This window comes from Triturus cristatus, chromosome 4_2 (genome assembly GCF_964204655.1).
Source record: "Triturus cristatus chromosome 4_2, aTriCri1.1, whole genome shotgun sequence".
In the NCBI taxonomy this organism is placed as follows: domain Eukaryota; kingdom Metazoa; phylum Chordata; class Amphibia; order Caudata; family Salamandridae; genus Triturus; species Triturus cristatus.
In genome coordinates this window covers 335,307,760-335,328,348 of record NC_140586.1, presented here as the reverse complement: position 1 = coordinate 335,328,348, position 20,589 = coordinate 335,307,760, and the positions used below count along the sequence as shown (strand labels likewise).

Genomic DNA, 20,589 nt, shown 5'->3' with positions numbered 1-20,589 from the left:
CTTTTTTTTTATGGTGCACTGTGGGCTTGAGGAGGTGTCATGTGGGGTCATACCGGCTCATCTGTGCACAAGTGACTTCAATTTCTTTAAATTCCTTTTCTCACGTAAACAACTGGAAGAAAGAGTAGGAGCAGAGATCAGTGCCTAGTGCACACACAGGCATCATTGTCACTGTTACCTAAGTTGGTTTCACTATCTGAAAGAGACACGTTAGTGATAGATTCCTTACCTTAGAATATTCCCCAGGCGTCAGTCTGGATCCGGAAAGTTTTCTGCTTTGCAGTACCCCTGCGTGCCAGTAGGTGGCGCCGTGCGGCTCCGTGCCAGTCACTGGCGTCGTGCGCGCCGGGATGACGTCACGGAGGCTACTTAGGCACCACCCATGCACACTGGCGTCAGTTCTTTCTTCCGCGCCGAAAGCGCAGATCCGGATTGAGCACGTACCCCGGTCAATTTTTGACCACTTTTTTTAGACTTTTGGCTCCTTCTCTTGTCTCCTGGTGCACGTAGGGATGCCCGGCTTTAAGTCTTGTGGGTCGTGCCGCCGTAATATGACGGTGGCGGACCCCCATGATGTCTGCCTCTACTGCCTGGAGACCGACCTTGACTCCCGGGATTGTTGGGACTGCCGTGTCATGGCCCGGAAGGCCTTGCGAGAGCGGCACCGGAAGTTGCTGGAGGTCCGGCACTCCTCTCACCGCCGCTCTGGGTCTAGGGGCCGTTCGCGGGACCGGAGCCGTCGCTCCTCGGACTCCAAGTCTTCACCTTCAGATTCCGGTAAGTGACGCCATAAAAAGTCGAAGAAGCGTGTTCGCTCTCCGACGTCCCCCCGTCGCTACCCGGAGGTGGACGAGGGGGACAGGGGCTCCGCCCCTGCGGTTCCTCCGGAGCCTGGGAGTCCCGCGGCCTACCCGCTATACCCGGGTCTGTCGGCGACTCCCGAACAGAGGCAAGAGTTTCTTGCTGCCATGGACTGCCTGTTTAGGCCTCGGACTCCCGCCGGTGGACCCCGCGGTCCCGTGTCCCGGCCCCAGAGCCACTGGATCCAGCACCCGCGGCTCCGGCCCCAGCGCCACAAGGTGCAGCACCGCTGGCTCCGGCGCTGCCCTTGGCTCTGGCCCCAGCGCCGCACTGGGTGCCGTTTATCCCGCCCCTGCTCCGGTTCTCGGACCATTTCGTTCCGACATGGGATCTTCATTGGGATGTGGTTCCGGTTCAGCCCCGGCCGGCGCCGCTCCCGCCGCCGCTGGCCCCCTCTCCGGCTCCGGTCCTGCTGCCACGGCCGGCTCCTTATACCCCGGAGTTGGATAAGGACTGGGACGGCTCAGGGGACCCCCTTGCGTGGCAGTGTGACTCTGAGCAGGATTGGTTAGATGACCTTCAAGATGCGGGTGAACTTGATGTGTCTTCTGACCCGGGGTTTGCATCTCCTCCGCCTACTATGGAGGAGGGTGCTTCCTACACTATGGTGCTGCATCGAGCTGCGGAGGCTCTCCATCTCGACCTCCCTACGGTGGCCCTTAAGACCAACCTCCTTACGGAGGTGCTCCAGACGGCGTCTACGTCGTCTGTACCGCTGCTCCCTTTTAATGAGGCCCTTACCAAAGTCCTCTTGGGCACTTGGTTGCGGCCGGCCTCGGGGGCATCAGTGGATAAGAATGTCGCTAGGTGTCATCGCCCGGTGCCTGGTGACCCTGCCTTCTTGACCACTCACCCCACATCTGAGAGCCTGGTCATTCAGGCCTCGACGTCGCAGAGTGCCTTTCCCACGGCGCAGCCGGATAAGGACTCTAAGAAGCTGGACCAATATGGCAAGAGGTTGTTCTCCTCGGCCAGCTTGGGGTTGCGGTGGGTTACTACCGCCTGCTTGTTGGGCCGTTACTCCCACGCCGTGTGGGATACGGTAGCAGAGGTCCTGCCTCAGTGTTCTGAGGAGGTCCAGGCCGTCCTTTCCCAAGCGACTGCGGAGGGCAAGGATGCGGCGAAGTTTGCCATCAGGTGTGGTCTGGACGCGGCTGATTCCTTGGGCAAGGTGATTTCCACGACTGGCGTTGCGGCGCCATGCCTGGTTGTGGTCTACCGGGTTCTCGCTTGATGTCCAGAGCTCGCTCATGGATATGCCCTTTGATGGCTCTCGCCTCTTTGGCGACAAGGCAGACAGTGCCCTGGAGCGCTTTAAGGACTCACGGGCCAAGGCTAAGGCTTTGGGTCTTTCCACTAAGAGCCCTGCCACGCCTGGGTTTCGCTCCTGTCGTGGCCAGGGTAAAGGCGCCCAGACGCGCTCCTCCGCAAAGCCTGTGCAGCCTCAGCGTTACCGTGGAGGTGGCTTCCGCAGGGGTGGGTCTGGTAACCAGCGGGCGGGGCAGTCTACCTCCGCACCCGCTGCTTCCACCTCCAAGCCTTCCTAATCCGAGCTTCAGGGGGCACCCCACGCCGGTAGGAGGAAGGGTCCATCACCACCTCCGCCACTGGCGCGGTATCACTTCGGACAAGTGGGTGCTGCAGATAATCTGCCAAGGTTACTCGCTCCCCTTTCTGTCCTCCCCTCCAGCCATGCCACCTCGGTACCACCGCTTGTCGGGTGATCATTTGGCTCTTCTCCGTCAAGAAGTCACGGCCCTCCTGGCCAAGGGGGCCATCGAGTATGTTCCCGATCAGGAAATAGGGAGTGGTTGCTTTTCCCACTACTTTCTGGTCCCCAAGAAGGTCATGGGGGGGGGGCTGCGCCCCATCTTGGACCTCCGGGACGTCAATCGCTTCCTCCGGATGGAGAAATTCAAGATGCTGACTCTGGCTCAGGTCCTGTCTGCCCTGGACCCTGGAGACTGGATGGTAGCGTTGGACTTGCAGGATGCTTATTTTCACATTCCCATCCTGCCGGTGTTACCTGCGGTTCACGGTAGGCCATGAGCATTTTCAGTTTGCCGTGCTTCCCTTCGGCCTTACCAGCGCCCCTCTGGTGTTCACGAAAGAGATGGCGGTGGTCGCAGCTCATCTGCGCAGGTCAGGGGCGTCAGTCTTCCCCTACCTCGACGACTGGCTGTTGAAGGCGGGCTCGCCCCAGGCCGTCGTCTCCCACCTCCAGACTGCAGCCGACCTCCTGCATCTGCTGGGGTTCTCCATCAATGTGCCGAAGTCGCACCAGAGTCCCTCTCAGAAGCTCCCTCTCTTCAGAGTGGTTCTGGCTTCGACGCTGTTTCGGGTTTATCCTCCCGAACAGCGAGTCCGGGATATTCGGGCTATGGTTCTGCTCCTTCAGCCTCTATCCCGGGTTTCAGTCAGGATGACCCTCCGGCTTTGAGGCCTGCTGGCCTCCTGCATCCTGCTAGTGCCGCATGCCAAATGGCATATGCGGGCTCTGCAGTGGGACTTGAAGTTACAGTGGGCATAGCATCAGGGCAACCTGTCCGATCTCGGAGGACGCTCCCCGACAGTTGCAGTGGTGGCTCACGGATCGCGAGTGGGTCAATGGCAGATCCCTCTCCCTTCCCCAACCGGAGCACACAGTAGTGACTGATGTGTCCCGCCTGGGTTGGGGAGGCCACATGGGAGAGGCGGAGATCAGATGCCTCTGGTCTCTGGCGGAGTCCCGGCTCCATATCAACCTTCTGGAGCTGCGGGCGATCCGGCTTGCACTGAAGGCATTCCTTCCCTCTGTCCGGGGAAGTGTTGTGCAGGTGTTCACGGAGAACACCACCACCATGTGGTATTGCAACAAACAGGGTGGGGTGGGGTCGTGGACCCTCTGTCAAGAGGCTCAGCGCCTCTGGACATGGCTGGGACAGCAAGGTATTACTTGGACGTGGTGCAAGGTCTCTTTCTGCGATGGGGAGAGCCTTGGTTAGATCTATTCGCCACCGAAGAGAACGCGCAATGTCATCATTTCTGCGCGTTGGAATTTCCACGGCGGCACTCGCTCAGACGCTTTTCGTCTCGAGTGGAGCTGCGGGATGTGGTATGCCTTTCCGCCAAACCACTTCTGCCCAGAGTGCTGAAGATCAGGCGCAACCGGGCCCAAGTTATTCTTGTGGCTCCGGACTGGGCTCGAAGAGTATGGTATCCCGAGCTACTCAGTATGAGCATCGATCCCCTGATCCGTCTGCCTCTTCGGGAGGATCTTCTGTCGCTCCACCCGAACCAGTCTAGCCTCCACCTCCATGCTTGGAGATTGAGCGGCGACACTTGACACTTTTCGATCTTCCTCCCGAAGTCTGTGATGTCATCCTGGCAGCCAGGCGTCCCTCTACTAAAACGGTGTACACCTGTAGGTGGAACAGATTTGTGGCATGGTGCACAGCTAAGACTGTGGATCCCCTTTCTGCCCCTCTTTCTGAGGTTCTTCTGTTCCTTCTCTCTTTGGCCCAGCAGGGCTCTGCTCTGGGCAATGTTAAAGGTTATCTTTCGGCCATCTCTGCCTTTCTACGGCTTCCAGATCAGCCTTCTCTTTTGAAGTCCCTGGTTGTTAACCGTTTTCTTGAGGGCATTACGCATACGTTCCCACCTGTGCCCTTCATAATGCCTCAGTGGGACTTGAATCTTGTGTCGACTTTTCGGATGTGCGCCCCCTTTGAGCCCCTTCATAACTGTCCCTTACGTCGTCTTACTCTCAAGACTGCTTTCCTGGTAGCTATCACCTCTGCCAGAAGAGAGAGTGAGTGAGCTCCAGGCTCTTTCTTCCAAACCTCCTTTCCTTTCTGTTCATCCAGACAAGGTGGTTCTGAGGACACGTCCTTCTTTCTTGCCAAAGGTTGTCAGGCCTTCCACATCGGGCAGACCATCACTTTGCCCACTTTTTCTCCGCATCCTTCAAGGGAAGAGGAGCGGCTCCACTGCCTGGACCCAAAACGTGCGCTCGCATTCTATCTGCAGCGTACACAGCAGTTCTTGGTGGATGATCAATTCTTTGTTGGCTACGTGGACGCCAAAAGAGGTCGGTCGGTGCACAAACAGACTATCTCCTGGTGGGTCGTTCTGTGCATCAAAGCCTGTTACTCCTTGGCCAAGCAGGAGCCTCCTGTGGGACTGCGTGCCCACTCGACCAGGGCAACTGCAGCCACTACTGCCTTGGGACGCGGTATCCTGAAGAACCAGAACCTTTTGGGCCTGGCGGCGCAGGGTACGCCCAAGTCTCCGGAGTTCTCCCGCTCAGCTACACAGAGACACGGGACACTCTGTCGGCGTTAGAAGATCAGGTTTATTAGCTGCAGCTAGTACAGTTGTCCTAGAAGTACACAAAGTAGGTTCTCAGGAGACTGCCACTTCACTCTGTGGTGCACAGGGTTTTATACTATATAGGGTTCATATACATTAACCAAATGCACTCCCAGAACACACAAAGAGCCAATAAGGAAAGTTGGAAAACAAGATAGAACCAATAGGAGAAATTGGAAAACAAAAGTGTCAGATGACTCGAAGAAACCTCTCCTCCAACTATGTTTGTCACCCCTCCCTCAAGCTAATTCATTAACAGAATTGTAACTAACTTGCAGGTGGCGAGATACGTTTGTGTGTGTTGGAGGACAGTTGTGAAACGAGAGAATGCTAGCAGAAGACAGTGAAGGCCAGACGATAAGATAAGGTCAGGAAAGAATAGTGTGAACCAACAGATAGTTGAGACGGGGATTAGGAAAGCCAGACAGGGATTAGTGTACTCGGCTAGTCCTAACACCAGCTTTGTAAAAGGAGGCAGAAAGCGTATTTCGACACCAGGCTGCAGAAAAAGCAGAATAGACTTTGTTCGCCGTGCTGCCTGAGCGATGGCAACCTAAAATGGCGGCGGAGCACAAAATGGCGGGTCGATTCGATCGCGATCAGAAGTCGAAGTTCCTCAGACCCTCCTTTTGCCAGAACTCAGGCAAGATAGACTCATGCTAATCTGAGTCAATGTCGATAGTCATGAGGTCATCGAGCTGTTGCTGCAACATCATTCTTATGTTTTCTGTTACTTGTGGTTTGGATTTTGGGATGCACATAGTAGCACAAAGGTCACAGATAGCGGGACCACCGTGCATACAAAGGCAACAGGAGAAAATAATGGTCCGAATTATACCAAGAAATGTCAATGCTTTCCAACCCCATTTGGACAGTAGTCCCCTCCCCAAAACCACTCCGTAAAAGACCAATCTCCTTCATCCTGGTGAATCGACTCAGAGATTATGTGCAACTTGGAGATAGCTTGGTATACTGTCGGAGCGTCATTAGGTATGAAAATACAGCAACTTGACCCGATCAATTTGCACACTCCACCACGATCTGCAAGAACAAAATCTAAGGCAACTCGATTTTGTAATGTCATAAGACGGTCCGCCTGTAATTCTGCCGTGATGTAACTCAAGGCTCCTACAGTGATGTCTATTGTAGTCTCTACGACACGGACTAGTTGCCTTATATTTCTGCTGTTAGCCATTGGACCCCAGAAGGGAAGAAATCCTTTAAGGAAATCTCCTCCCTCTTGTCCTGCTGTGTCCTTCGAATCAATAATCCCTCTGCCGTATCTGTTTCGATGATGATTTGCGGAAGCGGTGTAAGTAGGGGGAAGAAGAAAGGCTATATAACAAGTACCGGAGAAACCCATTGGTAACAAACGTATAAGCTCTATTATAGCAAATGAAATAGGTGCCTTGGGACGGCACTAGAGGAGGCGAGTTCTGAGAGGAATAAACGTACGTGTAGGAGCAGTTATTCCTTTGTATGGTGTCAGAGGAGCGATCGTTTATCTGTAAGCAGAAGTTGCCCTGATGTGGTATAGTCCAAATCGGTGAGGACTTTCCTTTCTTAACTTTATCACTAAGACTAGACATATATTGGGTAACGTTCCAGTTAGTGTATGCTTTTCTTTCGTCAATGGAGATTTTACTGTTTTCCATGATTTTAGCCGTAGCTACCATTCCCTTAATCAAAGAACTATGACTAAAATCCGGATCACTAACATGTGAACTAACGGATCGTCTGAATTTGCTTTGATAAGCATTGGAGAAAATGACGAAATAAGCCCAAGCAGAACCCTCATAAGAAAACGGGAGAACTAAATATGGCATTCCTTTCTCTGTGGTATGTGGCATAAGTCCACTCACCCAACAGTCAGTTGTATTGACCACTAACTGGTGCTGATGTAATAGCTGGAAAAAGGAATTGTTATAATCAGTTCTTCCAATGAGTTCATGTGGAGGAAGAGTATGAAAGAGATGTGGAGAGACAGTAGAAGAGAACGAAGAGAAAGAAGGAGAGTCAACTTTTTGCTGCAGAGCATAAATAATCCAACCGATAAACGCCAAAGCAATACACAATGATATAATGATACAAAGTTATGCTGAAACGACTATACATTATTTTACAGAATTCTTTCTTCATTTCATCTTTTCTCTCTCTTTTGTCTAGTGTAGTTTCCATCTTTCTAATGGATGCTCACGGCAATCGCCTCGATCGCTCAATCACGATTGTCTGCCGTCCTATGACACTGCAAGTCCTGCAGGCCTATTGCCACTACTCAGGTCGCGATTCAGACTCATACCGTGACCCTGCAACCGGGACAGAATACTACACAAGAGAGATCTTAAGTGTTCTTTGGTCTAGGTCTTAAACTGTATCGTTTCTTTCCAGGAATGTTCTGGTCTTGAAACAATGTTCGAGGATTAGTCGTATCTAAGCGACGATGTGATGGTATTGCTTCCTGCAGAATGTCGTCGTCCTCTTTTTCAGACAGTGTCCCATTCAGGTGTGCATCACTAAAGGGTACAAATTGTGGAATCTTTTCACTTTCACAGTCACCAATACCCCTGCGTACCCATTGATCGTAGGGCAAAGGCACTTTCTTACAATGCACACCGTGAATCCAATTTTTCTTTCCTTCGACTTTAACTGCTGTTCTCGTTGTGAGCAAAACCATCCGGGGCTTTCTCCACCTGGGTTCCAAATTCCTTGTCCTCTGGAAGTTTTTAATACAGACCCAGTCTCCTGGTCGTATGGAATGACCTGGGTCTGTGGAGGCCTTCGGCAGAGCACTCTGAACCTGTTGATGGAGAATACGCAATTTAGTCGTAAGATCATGCAGGTAGTCAATCAGCATTGGATATGGCAAGTCTGAGTATTTCTTAGGGCGAGGGACTCCCCATACATTAGCCGGACGTCCAAAAACCACTTTGTAAGGGCTAAGTCCCAAACGAGAGTGTACTGCAGTTCTGGTGGACAGCAGTGCTAATGGCAAAGCATCAGGCCAATTGAGTCCTGTACTCGCTTGAACCTTTGCTAGTTTTAACTTCAAGGTTCCGTTGTAACATTCTACTAAACCCGCTGACTGTGGATGATTTGCCGCATGGAACTTTTGCTTGATACCAAGACCTGCACAAACTTTTTGCAAGACTTGGCCAACAAATTCGCTCCCATTGTCACTCCAGACAATGCGCGGCAAACCAAACCTGGGGAAGAATTCTTTTAGTAGAACCTTCGCTGTGGATAAGGCTGTGTTATCCTTTAGGGGGTATGCTTCTATCCATCTTGAAAAGGAGCATACTACCACCAGAACATATTTGAGGTTGTTGCATCGCTCCATATGAATATAATCGATTTGCAATACCTCAAATGGATATGTCGGAGGAGCAAAATTACCTGCTGGAGTTGGGGTTCCCTTTCCCGGATTGTACATTAAACAAACAATACAGTGCTTCACTACATTGTCTGCACATTTTGGGATTTGTTAGTTTCTCCACACTGGAGCCAGAAGTTTGCATATACCTCTTGCACTTAAGTGGGCTGGACCATGTGCCATAGTAACCACTGGGAGAACATAGGCATCTGGTAACAGCCAACGTTGATGTTCAGATAATTCCACCCAACAACCCATCTCATCTAACATTCCTGTACTTTCTTTCCACTTGCTCAACTCCCTCTCTGAAACCTCTTTCTGAATCGCTTTTATACTTTCCACTGTATTCTCATACATTCCTCTCTCTGACCCAATTCGCAGGACCTGCCACATACATTCGACTTGTTGAATCTCTCGCTGTCTTTTTCGCTATTTTATCTGCAAATGCATTTCCTCGACCAACATCATCTGTAATCTTTTTGTGTGCACTACACTTCACGATTGCTATTTGGGTGGGTAAGGCAAGTGATTCGAGGAGATCAGTCACTAACTGACCATGTTGTATTTTGGTGCCATGTAAAGTGAGAAAACCCCTTTCGTTCCAGAGGCGCCCGAAGTTGAACGCTACACCAAAAGCGTATTGGCTGTCGGTATACAAGTTCACTCTTTTCCCTTTCGACAATACACAAGCTCTTGTTAATGCTATCAATTCTGCTGCTTGCGCTGAATTGTCTAATGCGTGCAGTTTCCACAACTATATGTAAAGTAGTTACAGCATAGGCTGAGACTGTATCTCCGTTAGGCATTTTAAAACAAGAACCGTCTACCCATAGAGTTCCATCCGGATTCTCTAGCGGTGTGTCTTTCAGGTCAATTCTTCCTTTTGTCTCTTCCTCAGTACGGAAGAAACAATCATGCTGTTCCTCAACACTTTCCTCATCTGGAAGGGGCAACAGAGTAGCTGGATTCAGGGTATTACATCGTTTGATGTGTACGTGACTAGACAAAAGCGTCAGCTCGTATCCAGTTAGACGAGCACACGTAAGGTGCTGCGTTTTCGTTCTGTTTAGTAAAGTATCCACTGCATGTGGCACAATGACAATGAGAGTGTTATCCAACACCACTCCAGCAGACTGGCAAATAGAAATTGCTGCGGCTGCTGTCGCTTTGAGACAACTGGGCAATGCTTTAGCTACAGGATCTAACGTAGCCGAAAAATAGGCACATGGCCGCTGTTTGTCTCCAAATTGCTGTGTTAAAACTGACAATGCACAACCTTCTCTCTCATGAACATAGAGCGTAAAAGGCTTAGTGTAATCAGGGGTGCCTAGTACAGGAGCAGAACACAGAGCAGTACGTAAATCAGTGAAACTCTTTTGGCACTCATCAGTCCAAGGAAGGGCTGAGGCGTATCTTTTAAAGTGAGTGCCAACAAAGGTTTGGCTATTAGAGAGAAGTTAGGGATCCACTGTCTACAATAAGAAGTAATACCCAGAAAGGCACGTACTTCCCTTTGTGTGGATGGTACGGACATTTGCGTAATCGCCTGAATTCGTTCTGGTGTCAATCGTCGTCCCTCCTTTGATAGGAGATGACCCAAGTAGGCTACCTCTCGACAAACCTATTGTAATTTGGAAGGTGAAACCTTATGATTCAGATTAAACAAATGGCGTAATAATGCGACAGTGACATCTTTGCAGATATCTTCTGAATCAGCGGCGACTAACAAGTCATCCATATACTGTATAAGAGCAGCACCAAACGGCAAATGAAAAGTATCGAGATGACATTTTAAAGCTTGGCTGTAAATAGAGGGACTTTCACAATAGCCTTGAGGTGCGCGCTTAAACCGGAAGCTTCGGCCTCCAAGGGAGAAACCAAAAATGTCCCTACTCTCTTCTGCAATAGAAATACTAAAGAAGGCATTTTTTAGATCGATAACAGAGAACCAAGTCGCTGTGGAAGGTATCATTGTCAACAAAGCAGTGATATCTGGAACAGGAAATTGTGGGACAACAATTTTGTTTACCTCCCGCAGATCAATTACGAAACGATACACAGGAGGCTGAGAAGGATCAGTGCGTTTGAGAACAGGAAGAATAGGACTATTGCATGTGTTACCTCTTGTTTCTTCAACCACACCCTTCTGAATCAAGTCATGTATGATTTCCAAAAGCGCTTTTTCACCTTCAGCAGAAATTCTATACTGCGGGATGCGCGGTAATTCAACATTGGGCTTGAGGGTGACAACATAAGGTGGAATCTCAAGATAACCCACATCGTTCGGACCCGTGGCCCAAAGCGCTGCTGGAAGAGAAAGTAATTCAGGTGGAAACTGATCTTTGGACAAATACATTGGGGAGATCAATTTCTGTCCTAAAGTAAGATGTACACCAGAAGGAGAACAATATATTGTAGCATGCATTCTTTTCAATAGGTCTAGACCCAACAGATTCTCGCCGCAACCATTCGTCAACAGAAGTGGAGCTTCCAAATCATAAGGACCAACTGAAATAGGCAAAGGGCAAGAAACTGGATTGCGAACAGGGGCGCCAGAAAATCCTACAGAAACATTCGTTAAGCCAGACAAAGGTGCCCCAGGGAGTTTAGAATGAATGATAGAACTTCTCATTGCCCCAGTATCCAGAAGAAATGGCTCTGAAACACCCATTGTAGTGACGTTAACATAAGGTCCATTCTGATCTACTGGAATCGACACAACTCCCTTACTTTGCCCATGGCTGTCCTAGTTAGCATGAAGACTTTCATTCTCACCTTCAATATAATGGTCTTCATTGTAATACTGAGTAGACCTCACATTTTGCCGATCAAAGTAATTCATGGAATTGGGAGAAGGAAGGGCACGCTGTTCTCGAGTCAACACACCCGACCTCTACCTCTGTTTGCTGACTGGAGGCCAGCACGACCTCGTGGAGCAGATAATGCTCCATTGCGCTGTAATAAAACCGGACAATTATTCTTAAAATGACCTTCCTCTCTACAATAGGCACATTGATTAGGTCCTAACAATGGTCGCGGAATGTATGGCTCAGGTTTTTGATACAACCTCTGAAACTGCGGAGGCTGTTGAAATTGAGGCTGAACATAACGTGGAGGATAGGCTTGTTGCAAGAGAACCTTCGTTTTTAATTCTTTCGTCTTTTTCTCTTGCTTTTCTTTTTCCTCCTTATCTCTGTTTTCATAATATTGCGCAGTAGCCAATATCTGGGCAGAAGAAGAAACATCCCATGAACTTTCAGAATCTTTTAATTTGTGTGACAGCTCGGGAAGCAAATTGAATACGAATTTGTCCACAAATAATCGCTGCCCACCCTCTGTAGCCATGTCTTGACCACTGTGGTCGATAAATGTCTCCTCGAAACGAGTAAAGAAATCAGAGACACTTTCATCTTTCTTTTGTTTGCATGCTGCTAGTTTATCCCAATTAACTCTCAATGCAGGCATCATAGTTTTCATTAAGGTGATAATCCTACCAGGAAGTTCCGAAATCAAAGCGTCAGGCTTTGCGCCACCCACTTGGTCTCTATCTGTAGTAGTTATAACATCCCAAGTAGCATCTAGTTCCTGCGCGTGATCCTCTCTACGAATCTTAGCCCATATTATCTGTGGGACTACATTTCCCATCAACATGTCGCTATCTGCTAGGTTCATGATGCAAGCATCAACTGTCTGATAATTCTTTATAATAACCTGCAGGGTTTTTACGAGGATCCGGTAAAGTCTGCTTAAGGGCCAAAACTTCAGATCTCTTCCAAGGGACATGTACCCATATACGTTGGAAATGAGCAGGAATAAGTGGTATGTTGCCTGCTGCTGGAACCTCTTCCTTCCATACTGGAGGAACGTCTCTCATAGGATAATTTTTCAGTGTCAGTTTAACCGACGGATCGGAATCAAGGAAAGCCTGAGAGGACAATAAGGATCTATAAGAAATAAGTGTCCTTACAGCTTTCTCAACCTTAGAACCCACAATAAGTCCTTTATCAAAATCAGTCTGAACATTTAACAGATCTTGTGGGATCGGACTCGAACTCACATCTTCCCATTCTTTAATAAATGTATCGCACATTGCATTAAAAACATATCTTTGCGTAGGTGCGTTGCATTGCGAAAAGGTAGGCATAATATCAAGCACACTGTATTGTGGACCCTTTTTGATCCATTTACGTGCAAGAGAGTCCAACTTCTCTCGTTCTTCAAAATCTGGGAACTGACTACGAGACTGTCTTCGAGCAAAAGCCGGAGACACATTTAAAGCTTCAAAGAAAGGAGATCGAATACCAGTAACAGTGTGTGAGACGCTTACGCACAGACGGAGAACTAGACATAAGAATTGGAGACAAAGTATTAGGAGAACTGACAGGTGGAGAACCGATAATTGCAGGAGGAGCAGAAGGCAAAGGAGATCTAAGATCAGGAGATGAGGGCAAAGAAGTCGAAGTTAACGGTAAAATCGGCAAGGGCGGTAATACTGGAGGAGGCAAATGCGGAAGAGCCGGAACAGGCGGAGGTACCGCTGGCAGCTGGACAGGCTGTAACGGCTGAGGTGCATTGGCACTTTGTGCATAGGGCGGAGGCAACCTTAATAAGTGAGACATTAGGGGATCTTCTTCTATATCTTTCTTATTATCAGAAGGGGAAACAGGCAACACCGGATAGCATTTATCTATCGGCAAATTGTCTAGCACATCAGGATCAAAGCTACCATTTTCTGGCCATTTTAGAACACCATCTTTCTTCGTGTATCGGGTCCATGTCTCGTTAAAGGCAATGGGGCCAATACCATGTTTTGAATAGAGCTCATATGTGGGAGTTCCAACCGAAGGAATCGGACAAGAGTCCTCAAGTCGGGAATCCCTATTACAACCAAGACAACAAATTCTTCCAAACTTAGTCAGACCAGGCATCTCGAGATGTCACCGGACTGTTCACAAACTTCAAGGGAGTAAAACTCCGATCTGAAAGAAACACGTTAGTTAGATTCCTCACCTTAGAATATCCCCAGGCGTCAGACTGGATCCGGAAGATTTTTGTAGCAATACCCCTTGCGCGTCGCTAGGCGTCGTCTGCGGCTCCGCGTCCGTCGTTGGCGTCGTGCACCGGAATGACGTCGTCGGAGTACTTAGACGCCGCCCTTGCGCGCTGTCGTCAGTTCTTCTTTTTTCCGCACCAGTAAGCGCCGATCCGGGAGAGCTACCCCGTTAGTCAATTTTTGACTAACTTTTTCGACTCTTTTTGGTCACTTCTCGACTCTGGTGCCGGTAGGATGCCTGGTTTCAAGGCCTGCGACGACTGTCACCGACTGATGTCTGTGACCGATCATCACCGCCGGTGCCTGTACTGCTTGGGCCTCGACCACGAAGCGGAGTCGTGCTCCGACTGTATGGCCCTGACCTCGAAAGCTAGGCGGGAGCGGTCCCGCAAGCTTCTCGAGCTTCGCCACTCGGCTCCGCGCCCCTCTCGATCTCGGTCCAGGAGGAGGTCCAAGGATCGGTCGCGGAGCCGCACTCGACATCGTCGCTCGTCTGGCTCGAAGTCTTCGGGTAAGTCGAAGCACTCCAAGAAGTCCAAGAGGCTCTTCGGACTCCCCTCGCCGGTCGCGCGACTCGGCCGAGGGTCCGGGAGGTTCCACCCCTGCGGCTCCGCAGGAGCTGCGCAAGTCCCCATACCCGCCGGTCCCTGGGACTGACGCGACACCGGCGGAGGTCAGTGCCTTCCTCTCGGCCATGAGGAGCCTGGCCCCGCCGTCGACGCCCGCTGGCGCGCCTTCTGGCCCCGCGGACTCGACTGGGCGACCTCGCGTGCCGGCGGCTCCGGCCCCGTTGGAGGCTCCGGCCCCGACGCCGCAGGTCCCCGAGGGACCCGAGCCTGGGCCCCTGTCAACGCCGGTAGACCTCCTCACGCCTCCTCCGCCGGCACCGACACCGGTACCACCCCCGACTCCGGTCGACGTCGATCCCCTGTTCAGCCCCTGTCCGGTCCCGACGCCGATGCGGCGGCGCCCGACGCCGCATCCGACGCCGCTAGAGACACATATTGTCTATCGACCGGCTCCGATCATTCCTCCTGTGTACCAGGAATTGGATGACGGGGGCGACTGGGAGGGGTCTGAGGACCCTATGGCCCTTCAGGGGCAACTTTCTCAGGACTGGGCAGATGAACTGGGGGAGGCCAGTGGATTGGATACCTCACCGGACCCTGGATTCATCTCTCCTCCGACTGTGGCTTCGGAGGAGGGTGCAGCTTTTTCTGTGGTGCTGCGCAAGGCGGCCGCGGCCCTTGGGATTGTGCTGTCTGCCGTGGCTGTGAGGACTAACATCCTCACTGAGGTGCTTCAGTCTGCCGCATGCTCCACTGAGCCTCTGCTGCAATTCAATGAGGCCCTCACTGACGTTCTGCAGGGCACCTGGTCCAAGCCCTCCACAGTCCCTCCTGTGGATAGGAACGTTGCCAGGCGCCACCGCCCTGCTCCGGGCGACCCCAGTTTTCTGTCCCAACACCCCACCCCCGAGAGTCTGGTTATCAAGGCCTCTACCTCCCAATCCTCCTTCCCGTCCACTCCTCCGGACCGGGATTCCAAGAGACTGGAACAGTTCGGTAAGAAGCTGTTCTCCTCGCTCAGTTTGGGCCTGCGGTCTTTGAACACCGCCTGTCTCTTGGACCGTTATTCCCACTCTCTGTGGGATACGGTGGAGGACGTGCTGCCACTGTGCCCGGAGGAGGCCCGGGCGCGGCTTTCCTCGGCTCTGGCCGATGGGAGAGATGCAGCGCGCCATGCAATCCGATGTGGACTCGACACTACGGACTCGCTGGGTAGGGCGATTTCTACCACGGTGGCGCTTCGACGTCACGCCTGGCTGCGGTCCACGTCCTTTTCAGGGGATGTCCAGAGCACACTCATGGACATGCCTTTTGATGGCGCTCGCCTTTTTGGTGAGAAAGCGGACAGTGCATTGGCTCGCTTCAAGGACTCCCGGGCTACGGCCACGTCCTTGGGCCTCTCGGCCCCGTGGCCACAAACTTCCGCTTTTCGCTCCTTTCGTGGCCACGGAAGGGGTACCTCCTCACGTCCGCCTAGCCACCGGCCGCAGAACCAGCCTGCACGCAGACGTGGTTTCCGCCGAGGCGGTACTGGAGTACGACGCGGTCAGTCCACATCCACCCCGGCAGCATCCGCCTCAAAGCCTTCCTAGTCCGAGCTTTCAGGCCCATTCCTCGCCAGTGGGAGGCCGGGTTCGCCATCACCTGCTCCACTGGCGTACCATTACTTCGGACAGGTGGGTGCTGCAATCGACCGAAGGGGCTACTCCCTCCCTTTCGAGACGACCCCTCTAGCCATGCCACCGCAGCACCACCGTATCTCGGAGGATCATTTGAATCTTCTGCAAGAGGAAGTTTAGGCCCTCTTGGCCAAAGAGGCCGTCGAGCGCGTTCCGAGCCCAGAAGTAGGTCGTGGTTGTTATTCCCACTACACTCTGGTTCCCAAGAAGGGCAAAGGAGGCCTACACCCTATCTTGGACCTCAGGAACGTCAATGCCTTCCTCCGGAAGGAACGGTTCAAAATGTTGACTTTGGCTCAGGTTCTCGCTGCCCTAGACCCTGGAGACTGGATGGTAGCGTTGGACTTGCAGGATGCATATTTCCATATCCCCGTCCTGCCGGCCCACCGGCGTTACCTGCGGTTCACGGTGGGTCAGGAGCACTTTCAGTTCACCTTGCTCCCCTTCGGCCTTACCAGTGCCCCTCGGGTGTTCACGAAAGTGATGGCGGTGGTCGCAGCTCATCTGCGCAGATCAGGGGTTCCAGTCTTCCCCTATCTCGACGACTGGTTGTTGAAGGCGGGCTCGCCCCAGACAGTCGTCTCCCACCTCCAGACTACGGCGGATCTCCTGCATTTGCTGGGGTTTTCCTTCAAAAAATGCAGGTGTGCCTCAGAAATCCGCGGTCGCGAAAAATGAAATACGTCAAAATATAACATTGGCAGGGACACGGGCACAGGGACGGGAGCACACAGACACACACACGCACGCACGCACGCACACACTTCTAGTAATACTAAAGAACGCTCCCTATTGATCCATTTTTAAAGAAATCTGTACGGAACACATGAAAGTACAACATGAAAATAAACAGTGATCGGCAGTCAATTAAATTAACATAAACAAGTACTACTGAGTACTTACCTGCTGTCAGCAAGTAAGTACTCGAATAGATCAAAATACAAGGGTTGACTGGCGGATCATAGGGGTGATAACCTTGAACATTTACTAAAACGTTGACATAGACTAGATCTGTGAGTGAATCTGCGAACCTTTCCCTTCTCCCAATGAAGGGCCAGTGAGGACAATAGTTATAGTGTGCCACATGGTGAACTGCGAATAGCTTCTAGGTGCTATGCAGCTCTTATAACAGCATGGCTCATCTGTTATATATTGACTGACAATTAATTTCTCCGTGGATGGAACACCAGCTTCTCCACACACTGTGAAGGCTTCACAGCCCTCTGCACTGGTTCACTCACACCAGTGTCAGGGATGCCAGTCCCACTGAGATCTGTTGAAGCCTGGCGTCACTCAGCCCACGGTACCCTGGCCTCAATGACGTGCATTAGGGGCAAGGACTCCTAACTCGGCTTGAATTTAGGTCTTATGGTTCAAAAAGGCAGCAGCATGGTCAGAACAAGCATTTACAATGCAATGGTCTCGGCATTGGTAAAGTTAGAGCTATTGGCATTGCTCATGACATTATTTTTGTTTATGTTTTTGTTTTTAAAACATTTAAAGAAACTGCATTGTCATGAGCAATGCCAATAGCTCTAACTTTACCAATGCCGAGACCATTGCATTGTAAATGCTTGTTTGGTATACTTCAGTGCTACATTAAGCTGCGCCTTCTGTACCACCTCCAGCAATCAATCAATCAGGGTTGATAAAGCACAGCTACTCAACCGTGAGGGTCTCAAGACGCTGGGGGGGGATGGGGGCGGCTCCGTTGAGTGCTGGGGTCATCCGAAACAGCAGTGTTATTCAGTTGGTTGGTGTAGGAAAGGACGGGGTAAATTACTTTAGCGGTAACAATTGCCAGCTAGAACCAAAAGGGAGCAAGGCATTGGAAAAGCATTTTAGGGGGAAAACACGACATCCCTTATAAAATTCTTAATCTAGTATTCTGAAATGGAACTGTATACCTTCCTAAGCTCCCATCTTTCTTTCTGACCCTTTTCAGAAATTAAACTTCATACCTTCAAAATATGAAAATTGGCCAGCTGGGTCCAGAAGCTACAACATACTTGTGGAACATCATTTCTTTATTTTAAAACACCACTTTGTTTTCGGCTCCTCGGAAAATACCAAAATCAGAAACGTGATTCCTTTGTAACAATTGCATGAACACAATTTTATGCCACAAATTGTTTATTGAAAAAAACACAAAAGTTTGCATGATGCTATCACGGAAAGCATTACAAGACCTTCACTTTTATTTCCATAGTTCCGGAGAATCCTTGTGTGGAGTGAGAAAATAGACAATATAGTAGGACTGGTGATAACATTTAGGTGAAATAAGATAAATATTTTTATATGGGCAAAGAAGCTGTTACAGATGGTTAAATCTTGACCTCAAAACAGGGAAGCATTCGGTACCTGTGATCCTGGATCCTGGTACCTGGATGTGAGAAGAATGGTGTTATTGAATTAATGCCTGCTATTTGAGTATTATTAAACTGGATACTGGTAACGGCAGTTTCTTTTTTAGACCACAAACCTCTGGTAAAAAGTGCCAAATTTGAATATATACAGATTATTCAAAATTGCAACCTTAATGCAGCACACTGTATACCAATGGGGCAAATCTGCAGTCATTTGATGCTTCATATAGTCATAACCTGAAATAGCACCTGGTGCTCAAAAGAAAGTGCCTCCACGTAGGTGAACTTCTAGGTGAAGAATCCCCCCCTCCCCAAATAATCCTGCTTCTATTCCTTCCATAAATTGTGTTAACAAGAAAATGAATTATTTCTGCCTGGAGTGTAGTCCTTCTCAGAGCATGATCTGCAGTAGAACAGCCGTCTGTGTTTGAGGATCATGGCAGGTCTCAGAGTCCAGGCTCACGGGTAACGTGTTCTTCCACGAATGATGATGGGAAGATTCCCACCTTCCCTTGACATTCTCCTTCCCACCATTCCTCGTTCACTGTAAAGTAACAGAGGTGGATTACTTTTTTTTTTTACCCCTTTTTTTGTTTGTTTATTGTACATGTGTATTGTGAGTGAATGATCCAAATTACTTTTAAGATCTTTAAAATCAATTACATCTTGGGCCATCATGGCTGGGGATCAAATAGGAACAGCAAAAACACTGGAAACCAAAACTTTGAAACCAATTATTAGTGTTAGTTTTAGGATGTCAATTAGTGCTAGGTATAGCTTGATTAAGAACATGGGGATATTTTAGGGCTTGCGTTAATAGACGATTAGACTTGGTTATAGGGAGGAGAAAACATTTAGATTTGTGTAAGGTTTGGGTTTGATTAATAGTAAGGATGGGGATGAGTTTATTAATAGGGTAGTTTTAATACGAAGGATATGGTTTAAAACCTTGTTTGGCTGAGGCATAGAGTACGGATTAGAGGGTTTAAATAGGGGAAAAAGGACAAAATACAGAATTATTTTCTTCTCTATCAAAAAATTGTCATAGATGACTGTAAGAAAATAAATATTAGGCACATTTCCCCTAGACTAATTAAGCTGAAATGAATCGGGTGAAATTATTCCCTAATGGATTAACAGACCGGGAAACTCACCTTTAAGTTTACTGTGTGAATTATGGATTTGACATTTAGTTATCGCGCAAACTGGCTTGAGTCAAAGTATTATTTAGCACATTTCTTAAGTAGCCCTGGGTTCAAGAGGTACTGCATTTTAGAAGAGGTGCCTAGATGTCGGTGATTTACGCCTAACTTTCTCTTCTAACAGACACCAGAGGAACTGTCTCTTTTTGTGAACATCGAGAGAAAATGCTCAGACTCGCGATTTGTTTAGAAAATTCACGTTTTTTGTCACTCACTAAGTTGTCCCAAACTCAGAAAACACTTTTAAACCAAGCATGAGCTTTTCATGATCTGTAGCAAGCGATCTTTCTGCAACCTCTCAGAGAATTGCATATGAATTCATATTTCCTGTGACGAGTCTGGAAGCCTTTTTAGGTCTCGCCTGAGACAGCGCTTTAGCGCTGCTCTCGCGAGAGCTTTTGTTAAAGGGGGATCTGGAAGTGCAAACGAGTGCTTTTCAGGCCTCCAAATACAGTGCATGTGCGCCGGGCGCGCGCACCATTTGGCAGCCTGAAAAGCACTGCCTGATCACTTTCACGGCCGCTTTGATGTCCTCAGTGAGCCGCGCGGCCACTGAGGACTTCAAAGCGGCCGTTACCAGACCCCCTACAAATACATGCCCACAATTCTATTCACAGCTTGGGCGAACCTCTGGGGGTGGCACTGTTACGCTAAAGATGTTCCTTTGACACCCTCAGATGGCTGCAGGGTGGTCGGAAAGAGCTGTTGTTAGAGCTACGGTCCAGAAGCTCTGATTGGTTTTATGACGCATGGCTGTGACATCACAAAAGACGAGAAGGCGTGAAGCCACGGCGCTGCACGGACCTGCGACCCTGCCACACCGCAGAGAGGCACAAACAGAGGGGACGTGGAATGAGAAATTGCGTTTAAGCGATTCGAACTTTTTATTTAGAATTGAATTTAAACTCGCCTCATCCCAATGAACGGCAGCTTCAATGTAACATGCATGTACACGCTATTTGCCCTGTCCCCGTATTTTCAGCGGTGAACGTTGATTTGAGTAGTGTGCAGATTGAGAACCATCGCTGAAAATATCATGTTTCCCTTTGCGACAGAAGAGGTCTTAAATGATTGAGGGCCTGTGATTTCCAGGCTCTCTAGAGACTGCGTTACAGTTTCCTGTATACAATTCCCTCGGC

At 49.7% G+C, this 20,589-nt stretch overlaps 1 protein-coding gene across 1 annotated transcript in view; it reads right to left on the bottom strand.

Annotated features, from left to right (window-relative positions):
- Positions 1 to 17,997: 17,997 nt before the first annotated feature.
- Positions 17,998 to 20,589, bottom strand: part of NCF2 (neutrophil cytosolic factor 2) — a 141,470-nt gene continuing 138,878 nt past the window's right edge. Inside the window, exon 15 of the mRNA XM_085601723.1 lies at positions 17,998 to 18,792. Coding sequence (XP_085457849.1) covers positions 18,695 to 18,792 — 98 coding nt within the window. The 3' untranslated portion in view covers positions 17,998 to 18,694. The remainder of the gene's footprint in view (positions 18,793 to 20,589) is intronic.